General features: G+C 44.6%; 1 protein-coding gene across 1 annotated transcript; it reads left to right on the forward strand.

Moving 5' to 3' along the window:
• Positions 1-3,805: 3,805 nt before the first annotated feature.
• On the forward strand, positions 3,806-10,500 carry RPS14 (ribosomal protein S14). Its single transcript, XM_047859051.1, has 5 exons — positions 3,806-3,953; positions 6,481-6,631; positions 7,236-7,397; positions 9,274-9,350; positions 10,379-10,500. The coding sequence occupies exons 2-5, from the start codon at positions 6,483-6,485 to the stop codon at positions 10,444-10,446; spliced, it is 456 nt and encodes a 151-aa protein (XP_047715007.1). The 5' UTR covers positions 3,806-3,953; positions 6,481-6,482; the 3' UTR covers positions 10,447-10,500.
• The last annotated feature ends 336 nt before the right edge of the window (positions 10,501-10,836 follow it).

The raw sequence follows: 10,836 nt of genomic DNA on the forward strand, positions 1-10,836 counted from the left end.
AAAAGATACAGCTATTCCTGGTTGCTTGCAAGGAAGAGGATAGGGTTGCCGGGGCAGAGATGAGAGGAAATCTTTTTTTTTTTTTTTTGCACACTTTTTCATATCTGTTTATAGTCTCTTTATTCTTGTGAATGCACTTAATATTCAAAATAACAAATAAAATTTTAAGTATTTGTAAAAAAAAATGTTGTAGTTCTCTACTATAGTTGTGGGAAGATGTCCACAATGTTGAGGGAAAAAAAGGTTACCAAATGGCATACAGAATATGATTTCATTTACGTAAGACTGTGTGTTTTATGATAAAAATATAGATATAGACAGTTATTTCTGGAATTATGCTCCAATTCAATAATGATAATTTGATAATGGTGGTATCTCTAGAAGAAAGAATTTAGACCAGCATTCTTCACAGAGCTAGAACAAATAATCCTAAAATTTGTATGGAACCAGAAAAGACCCAGAATAGCCAAAGCGATCTTGAAAAAGAAAACCAAAGCAGGAGGCATCACAACCCCAGACTTCAAGCTATACTACACAGCTGTAATCATCAAGACAGTATGGTACTGGCACAAGAACAGACACTCAGATCAATGGAACAGAATAGAGAACCCAGAAATGGACCCACAAACGTATGGCCAACTAATCTTTGACAAAACAGGAAAAAATATCCAAAAGAATAAAGACAGCCTCTTCAGCAAGTGGTGCTGGGAAAACTGAACAGCGACATGCAGAAGAATGAACCTGGACCACTTTCTTACACCATACGCAAAAATAAACTCAAAATGGATGAAAGACCTAAACGTAAGACAGGAAGCCATCAAAATCCTCGAGAAGAAAGCAGGCAAAAACCTCTTTGATCTTGGCCACAGCAACTTCCTACTCAACACGTCTCCGGAGGCAAAGGAAACAAAAGCAAAAATGAACTACTGGGACCTCATCAGAATAAAAAGCTTCTGCACAGCGAAGGAAACAATCAGCAAAACTAAAAGGCAACTGACAGAATGGGAGAAGGTATTTGCAAATGACATATTAGATAAAGGGTTAGTATCCAAAATCTATAAAGAACTTATCAAACTCAACACCCAAAAGATAAATAATCCGGTGAACAAATGGGCAAAAGACATGAATAGACACTTCTCCAAAGAAGACAGCCGGATGGCCAACCGACACTTGAAAAAATGCTCAACATCACTCATCATCAGGGAAATACAAAGCAAAACAACAATGAGATACCACCTTACACCTGTCAGAATGGCTAACATTAACAACTCAGGCAACGACAGATGTTGGCGAGGATGAGGAGAAAGAGGATCTATTTTGCATTGTTGGTAGGAATGCAAGCTGGTGCAGCCACTCTGGAAAACAGTATGGAGGTTCCTCAAAAAACTAAAAAGAGAACTACCCTACGACCTAGCAATTGCACTACGAGGCATTTATCCAAGGGATACAGGTGTGCTGTTTCGAAGGGACACATGCACCCCCATGTTTATAGCAGCACTCGCAACAATAGCCAAAGTATGGAAAGAGCTCAAATGTCCCTCGATGGATGAATGGATAAAGAAAATGTGGTATATATATACACACACATAATGGAGTATTACTCAGCAATCAAAAAGAATGAAATCTTGCCATTTGCAACTACGTGGATGGAACTGGAGGGTATTATGCTAAGGGAAATTAGTCAGTCAGAGAAAGACAAAAATCATATGACTTCACTCATATGAGGACTTTAAGAGACAAAACAGATGAACATAAGGGAAGGGAAACAAAAATAATATAAAAACAGAAGAGACTCATAAATATGGAGAACAAACTGAGGGTTACTGGAGGGGTTGGAGTGGGGATGGGCTAAATGGGTAAGGGGCACTAAGGAATCTACTCCTGAAATCATTGTTGCACTATATGCTAACTAATTTGGATGTAAACTTAAAAAAACAAAAAATAAAACAAGTTAATAAAATAAAATAAAATAATGTGGTAAATCTATACATGGAATACTACTAAGCAATTAAAAATGAATGAATCTATTGATATATGTAACAACATGGATGTGTCTCAAGAGAATTATGCTAGGTAAAAAAAAAATCTCAGAAGGTCACATACTTGTGATTCCATTTATATCACTTTCTTGAAATAATGAAATTCTGGCGCTGAAAAAATAGATCAATGGTTTCCAGAGATTAGGGGTGGTAGTAGAGATGGAGGGGCAGAGAGGTGGATGGGACTCTGAAAAGGCAGCACAAGTAGGTTTTGTGGTAATGGAACAGTTCTGTGTGGTAATTGTGATGGTAGCTACACAGGTGTACGTGTGTGATACAATTATATAGCACTCTATGCATACATCGCAATCGCTTGTTTCCTGTGATTGTGTTTTATAGTTACGCAAGATGTTACCACTATGGGAAACTGGGTGAAGAGTACATGGGAACTCTCCCTACGTGTTTTTTGTGATTTCCTGTGAATCTGCAATTATTTCAAAATCAAAAGTTAAAAACTACATAGCAACATCCTATAGCATAATGCCAAAAGCAAAATAAAGGTGATATATATATACACGTGGGTATGTATATATATTACATACATACGTATTTAAAATTGTAAACAGTGTTTGTCTTCGGATGGATACTTGTTTTTCTTTTTACATTCAAGTGACTTCCAAATGAACATGCATTAATTTAAAAAAAAAGAAGAAAGAATTTAGAAATGATTTTTACTTTTTTCTATACGCTTTATCATGTGGATTGTTTATGAGCACAGATTTTTTTAGCCATTGGGAAAAAATATTGCAAGGTTATTCTCTTTTCTTTAAAAAAAAATGAAGTGCCTCCTGGGTGTTGTATGGAAACCAATTTGACAATAAATTTCATATATTAAAAAAAAAAAGGAAGTGCCTCTTTTGTACGTATTTGCATAGATCATGTTTGGAAAGGACGTACACCAAGGTGTTAATTGTGGTGGGTAAGACTGTCACTGGTTTTTTTCTCTTTTGTCTTCCTTGTACTCTCCTTTGAGAATGTTTATGTTTCTCTTTTATAGGTATTCTGTAATTAATTGCTTTTGTAAAGGGAAACTTTTTTAAAAAGGAGGTCTTTGCTAAACTGAGTTAAAGCTGTTCAGTGGCACCAACTCTAGTGAAGAAAGGACTATATGTTACCCTGTATAATCGCTAATTTTGTTCAAAAATTTCATATATATGCAATATATGTAGTCTATTACATGGGCCACACACACACACACACACACGACCTATTTCTTTGCCTTTCCTCATATCTCCATCTATACACCTCCCAACCTTTCAAGGTCCTTCACTATTAGAGGGATACATGGAAGTAGCTATCAAACATACAGTCTTTGAAGTCAGAAATTCAAATCAGCCACAAATGTGTAATCTTGGTTAACGTCCTTTATCCGTAAAAGAGAAATAAAAAGTTATCTATTTGATAATTTTGTGAGGATTAAATGAAGCAATGCATATAAGTCGCTCAGCCCAAGCTAGTATATAATAAATATTGAATAATTTATCCTTATTTTGTTCAGGACACAGCCAGCCATCCAGTCTGTGATGAAAGCAGGCAATTGCTGTTATTGCCCTCCGCGCCACGAGAGGCGCTGCCGCCTCCGGGCCGACTAGGCCCGGGGTCAGGATGGAAGAAGTCCGTCTAGGTGCGGCCGCCACCATCTTCGCACAAGGGCCCGCCTCGCTCAGCAGATGTAGCTGCTTCGTGCAGTCTCAGAGGCAGACCCGCTCGCAGCGACACCCTGCCCCTTGCCTCCTTTAGCGCTCTTTTAAGTAAAACGCCTTTCCCGAGGCCGAATCTTCAACTCCTTAGAAACGGGCCACCGGCTTCGCTCCGTGACCTCAGACGCACACTTCCGGGAGCGCGAACGTGACCCGTCGCCCCGCCCTCTCTCGCCCTCTCTTTCCGGTGGCGGAGTCTAGCGAAGACGCGCAGGTAGGAGGCTTCAGCGGGTTTAATCGAGTGGCATCCTGAGGCAGGGGGACCCATCGGGGTTCGGGGCGCTGGGCTGGGGTGTTTCCGCGGAAGCCGAGTCAGGTGTCAGGCGAGAGGGGCGCGGCCGGCCGACCCCAGACTCAGGTTCGCGCCTGGTCTCGGAAGCGGCGGTCTTGTCTCAAGGAGGAGCTTGTGAAGGGGAGGGGGTTGAGTGTGGCTACAGCCCTGAAGGCCCTCGCTCCGCGCTGCCACCACCGTTCCGTTTAAGGAGCCGCACAGCATGTTTGGGAAGGACCCGGGACCCTAGTCCGATGTGGCTTCTCTCTACTCCGCCAGCTTCTTGAGCGGTCGTAGGCCGGGCTCCTAATCTGTAGTTTGTTTCCTTGTTTGGGAAGTAGGATTAACTGTCGTCCGGATTCCGTGGGGATTGTGGTGGGGATTCAGGGACGGAATCAGAAAAAACGGCCTTGTGTTGGGTGCTCCCTGAACCCGGTTGATGGCTAGGTCTGGCACGTCGCAAGTACTGGGCGCGCCTTACAAAGCCAGAAATTAAAGGTAGAGAAGGATATACGTCAGTGTTGGTTGAGCACCTGCCATGCGTTTATGTATTCTGTAAGGACCCGTCTCATCACCACCTCAGGGCGGCATTTGTGGGGTGGCCACTTTAGGAATTCGTATTCATGCTTCCTGATGAATCTGATCTGCTGGAGTTCTGATCTGCTGGTCTTTCTGGGCTTCTCCAGGCAGAACTTAAAACTTTTCCTGTGAGCACTCTTGGCCCCTTCCTTAAAATTCTTACTCCATTGGATGTAATTTGAGCGTAGGAACAGTTACTTTGTACATCTGAGACCTACACATGTGCTTACTGTGGTCACTCCCCAGACCTTGTATAAGGAAGGCACTGGGGAGATCCAGGAATGCAAGAGACATGGACTTTCTCGGGTCTGGAATGGTGGTCCTTCATGGAATAAAAGCATCTTGGCACGGGGTAGAAAGTGCTGGACTGGGAGTCGGGGCACTGATTTTTAAGTCTGGTTTTGCCACTGTCTTTACGAACCAAGGCAAGGCCAAATTTGTCTTCATCCGAAAGGGTGCAGCCTAAGTCACCTGAGCCCTTCTGATTTCTAGTGTCTTCTGGAAGTGTTAGGGAATTGTTCGGATTGAGTGTCAGGAGGTGCTTTGGGCGGAAAGTAGTCCTCTCTTCGCCTTCCACTTACCCATACTTGCTTTTCCTCCTTTGATGGAATAATTGCACTTCCATTACATGCTATGTCAGATTAGAGTTACTTGATTTCGCTAACAATGAGTCTTTGGGATGGGGCTTTTCCATTAGCCTTCCAAAAGGATATGTTTTATTGCCTTTAATGCTCGATTCTAGTAAAAGTTTAAGAATTTGGTTCTGAGCACTTGGGTGGCTCAGCTGCTTAAGTGTTCAACTTCGGCTCAGGTCATTGATCTCGTGGTCGTGAGTTTGAGCCCCACGTCTGGCTCTGTGCTGACAGCTCGGAGGGGGGAGCCTGCTTCGGATTCTGTGTGTGTCCCGTCCCCCCCTTCTCTGCTCCTCCTGTACTCATGCTTTGTCCCTGTCTCTTAAAAATAAGCATTTAGAAATGTTTAAAACATTAAAATTAAAAAAAAAAAGCATTTGGTTTTAATCAGTAGTGGAAGGATAGCAGGAGATGAATTGTCAGAGGATGGGAGATAGCCCTTGAACTGGCTTTTTGGAGGGATCTGGTACAGGATATAGTAGGAGATGAAACTAGGGAACTATGTGGGTGAGGGACCCTTGAATTCTAAGCGTAGGAGTTAGTGCAGAGTTCAGGCAGCAGGTGTCTTCCGTAAAGGGTCTTCAGCTGTCACCAATTCATGGGTAGGTCATTGGTCTTGGCCTTCTACTAATCTTTTTGAATGCAGTCTTTAAAGTCTTTGAGCCTAACCAGTAAATGATACTTGGGGTCCAGGAGACCAGAAGCCCTCCTGGTATTGGAAGTGTTGTGGAGTGTAGACTAGGAATCCCTTAACCTGGTTCTCATCACTGCTCTGCAACTGACTTGTTGTGTCACTAAACAAATCTTTAAAAATTTCTCAGGATATATATTGTGGGCTTTAAGGCCCAGGAAGAATTGATTACCCGGGTTTGCAGAGCTGTCAGTTGAACTTGGGAGGTCTCTAGGGATCTAAGCCAGTGTTTTTCATGGTTTTGAGGCCAACTTGGTAAAAATTGGAGGGATACTTGTGGTCTTGCTGCTAGAACTCTGGGCTGCTTAGCAAGTGCTATGATCTGTGCTTTAAGTAAATTCAGGGGAAAGGTTATCTCAAGGTACTTTGCTTCTTTAGCCACCAGTTGAACTCTCCTAAGTGCAGAGAGAAGTGAGTTTAGGCAGAGATGAGATTGCACAGATTCCCAGGGTGGAGGGAAAGAGACACAGAGGAGCAAAACTTGGAGATTTCCTTTAATAGCCAGGAAAAGGTTGTGGAAACCTCTTGTCCATTGCTAACTTCGGGATTTTTTTTTACTTCCTTTCAGAAATGGCACCTCGAAAGGGGAAAGAAAAGAAAGAAGAACAGGTCATCAGCCTTGGACCTCAGGTAGCTGAAGGAGAAAATGTGTTTGGCGTGTGCCACATCTTTGCATCCTTCAATGACACTTTTGTCCATGTCACCGATCTTTCTGGCAAGTGAGTACCTGGGTGAAGAGGTACAGACCATACTGGCAAGGGTCTGGGGGAAGAAATTCTCCTGGAATTGGGTGGCAGTTTAAGGGGTTCTCTTGAAAGAATTAAAAAGTTCAGATAAGGAAACATGTTTGTTTAGTCACAAATACTGTCATTTCCCAGGCATTTGAGTTACAAGAAAGACGTTCCCTGCCCTTGTGTCCTTAAAGTGTGGTGATCCGTGAATCCTCAATCTGTTGGTACTTAGTAGGAGCAGTGGTGGACTGGAAGTCAGCTCTACGTACAGGTTCTGGCCACCATTAGCAAGAGTCACTCAAATTCTAAGATTTGGTTTTCTCCTAATATATATGGTGAGGTTAACGTCTACGTCATGGAGCAATTGAGAGGATTAAATGTAAAAGTAAATTTATATTGTTAATACAGCGTCCCATTCATCTGGGTCTTTGAACCCCATCAAGGCAGAACCCATGGCCATCTTGTTAGAAAGGATGCATATTCGAGTTGACCTTCATCTTCTGCCATACCCGAACTGTGGCACTCATTAGGATGTGCTAAGTACTTAGAATCCTTGTTGTGTGAGCGGAATGACCGTGAGCTTTTGTTCTAGGGAAACCATCTGCCGTGTGACTGGTGGGATGAAGGTGAAGGCTGACCGAGATGAGTCCTCTCCCTACGCTGCCATGTTGGCTGCCCAGGATGTAGCCCAGAGGTGCAAGGAGCTGGGCATCACCGCTCTCCACATCAAACTCCGGGCCACAGGAGGAAATAGGTACGTGAGTCGGGGGCTGGGAGGTGAGGTCTCTGGGCATGGATGCCAAAGCACCTGGATTTGAGGCTTGGTTTTTCTCTTGTGACTTTGCACAAGACCTGTTAAGTGTGTTCATATTTAGTAGTTGGTTGTTGCACCACCGCTTCTGCTCCTTCCTCCCCAACTTTGTTGAGCACTCACTGCATACCAGGTATTATGTTTGGGGTACTAGAAAAGAATGATGGAAAAGAGTAGCTATCACCTCTCCTCTCCCGTATAGAGGCACCTAGGCAGGTAGGAGAGTCTGACTTTAAACAACCTAAGCAGGGGCCCCTGTGCTTCCCGTTTGTGGCAAGTGCTAGGAAGTAAAGGTATGGTGTCAGGAATGGGAGTTAGTGACAAGATGTAATTTCAACTAAGACTTAAATGTGCCAGGAAGTGGTCCAGTGAAAGAAGGACAGGGAGAAAGTATTCAAGATACAGCTGCAGTGGAAAAGTCTCGAGTGGGAATGGACTTGGCACATCTGTGGGAAGAGTGTTTGTTGAATTGTGATCAGAGAGCTAGGCAGGAGCAAGTTCCTGCTGGGTCTTAAAGAAGCAGTAAAGAGCTGGACTTCAGCCAAAGGTGGGGGGAGCAAAAGAACTTTTTAATAGTAATGACCTGATGAGATTGGGCATTTTTAAAGTTTATTTATTTTGAGAGACAGCAAGAGTACTAGCCAGGGAAGGACAGAGAACATCCCAGGCAGGCTCTGTGCTGTTAGCACCCCATGAACCATGAGATCATGACCTAAGCCAAAATCAGGAGTTGGTGCACTTAATCAACTGAGCCACCCAGGTGCCCTGAGATTGGACTTTTTTTTTTTTTTTTTCCCCCTTCTCTGAGAGAGACAGAGCTTGGTGAGGGAGGGGCAGAGAGAGGGGGAGACACAGAATCTGAAGCAGGCTCCGGGCTCTAAGCTGTCAGCACAGAGCCCAAAGCAGGGTGCGAATTCACGGACCGTGGGACAATGACCTGAGCTGAAGTTGTACACTTAAAACGACAAAGCCACCCAGGCACCCCAAGATTGGACATTTTTAAAGATGACTGCTGTGTTGGGACATCTGACTGGCTCCGTCAGTAGAGCATGCAACTCTTAATCTCAGGGTCATGAGTTCAAGCCCCACATTGGGCATAGTGCTTGTGTCAAAACAAAACAAAAACAATGGCTGCTGTGTGGACAGCAGACCAGATGAAGTGGTCCACTGAAAAGATGTTAGGGTCTTGGTTTGGGGCAGGTGGAGCAGTTGGAAATGAACAGATCACCAAAAAAGAATTATAGCCTGTGGCAAAAAGGGACAGTGCTTTAAATGGGCTGCAGGCAGGGTAGAGCACAAACTATGACCCAGGGGTCAGAAAGTATGCAACAAAAATCATAAGTGGCCCACTAAACCTTCAGTATTTATTGTTTGGGGGTGCCTGGATGGTTCAGTCGATAAGTGTCCATCTCTGATTACAGCTCAAGTCTTTTAAAAAAAATTTTTTTTAACGTTTTATTTATTTTTGAGACAGAGACAGAGCATGAACAGGGGAGGGTCAGAGAGAAGGAGACACAGAATCTGAAACAGGCTCCAGGCTCTGAGCTGTCAGCACAGAGCCTGACGCGGGGCTTGAACTCACGGAGCGCGAGATCGTGACCTGAGCCGAAGTCGGCCGCTTAACCAACTGAGCCACCCAGGCGCCCCGATTTCAGCTCAAGTCTTGATCTCAGGTTCATTGAGTTCCACGTTGGGCTCTCCACTGTTTGGCCCTTTAAGGAAAGTTGCCGATTCCTTAGCTAGAGGGTTGTGGGATCTCAGAAAGAACCCCTAATGAGTTGGACAAAGCTTTTCTTAACATAGATTTCTCATTTCCTAGAACCAAGACCCCTGGACCTGGGGCCCAGTCAGCCCTCAGAGCCCTTGCCCGCTCAGGAATGAAGATTGGGCGGATTGGTAAGTGTCCCCCCTTCTAGCTAGCATTTGGATTTACTTTGAAGTATTAACCCCAGAAAGCTTGTGATGTACCCAGTGGATGCAGTGCTGCTTGGTCTGGGGACTGTTGGCAATTAGGGTTGTTAATGGGGGCTGCAAGAGGCACCATGTGACAGAATTTCTCCCTGAACACCCCTATCACCTGTTGTAAATGTCGACCTTCTCTTTTACATTGGGACAGCGCAGTTTGATTTCTTAACCCCAGTGCCGCACACTGCCTGGTGTATAGGGTTTGGGACAGTGGCTGGTGGAACTGATAGGAGATGAATTGTCTGTCCTTTATAGTGTCTCTTAAGGGAGTTGGCATTTTGTGTAGTCTGTCTCCTGAATTGTAGGACCATCTGTATCCTTGGTCCTTGCCTACTAAGTATTAAGAGTACACTAGTCATTGTGACCATGAAAACTGAATGCAGGGAGTGGCAACTCCTGCGGTGGAGAATCACAGCAAATTCCCTATATCTGTGTAGTGCCTGCCCTCCTCACGCCTGTGATCTCCTGATCCTTTAGCTCCTGAGAAGGTGTTAGCCTTTTCCTGTTTCTGTGTGCATGGTCGCATCATGTACTGATCCCTCGATCTGGTGGTCCAACCTTTTCCTCTTAAGGTTTTATTTTTTTTCAGCATATTTTCAACCTTTTACTGACTGGAAAGAAGATAGTGTTAGGTTGCCCTGTTTAGTAGGAGAATCTTTTCACTAGAGAGTCAGTGGGCTGGATGTCAGAAACGTGATTTCTCGCCTGCTTCTGACCTCGTATGTAAGTTGTATGCGTTTTCTGAGCCTCAGTTTTCCCTTCAGAAAAGTGAGTTCAGACTACATCGGAAAATTTGAGGAAGCAGCAGGTGGGGCAGTCCGCATCCGTGTGTTATGTATGGAGGGTTTATGTGGGGAGCAGCAGGATCCACTGTTGGTGTGTTAGGCCACTGGTCTAGGGAGGCCCGGACTCCTTCCCATCCGTCTCTAGGCAATGATATTTTCTCTTCCTCCCCACAGAGGATGTCACCCCCATCCCCTCCGATAGCACCCGCAGGAAGGGGGGTCGCCGTGGTCGCCGTCTGTGAACAGGATTCCTCAAATTAATGTTTTCTGTTAATAAATTGCCTTTGTGTAAGCTGTTTCGACTCCAGTCTTCTCTCCTTCGTGTAGAGGCCACCCTTCAGGGATACTTGGTTCTCTCCTCCTGGCTCCATTTGACCAGGGCATAAGACTTCTGGGGATCACAGGTGCAGGGTAAAGCAGGAGGCCTTTAACAGATATATTACTGCAGAGGATACGGTTCCTGCCAAACAGGAACACAGAAGATACTGGTTGGGCCCCTGACACTTGACAGGATGAGCCTGTGTTCTGTGAAGTGACTTCCTGGGAGGAGGAGCCTAAGGAGAGGCGAGGTACCTGTGTGCAGTTGGGTGTTTTCCACCCTGCTGGTTGTGGCATTGTTGCCTCCATCATCT

Source organism: Prionailurus viverrinus, chromosome A1 (genome assembly GCF_022837055.1).
Source record: "Prionailurus viverrinus isolate Anna chromosome A1, UM_Priviv_1.0, whole genome shotgun sequence".
NCBI lineage: Eukaryota > Metazoa > Chordata > Mammalia > Carnivora > Felidae > Prionailurus > Prionailurus viverrinus.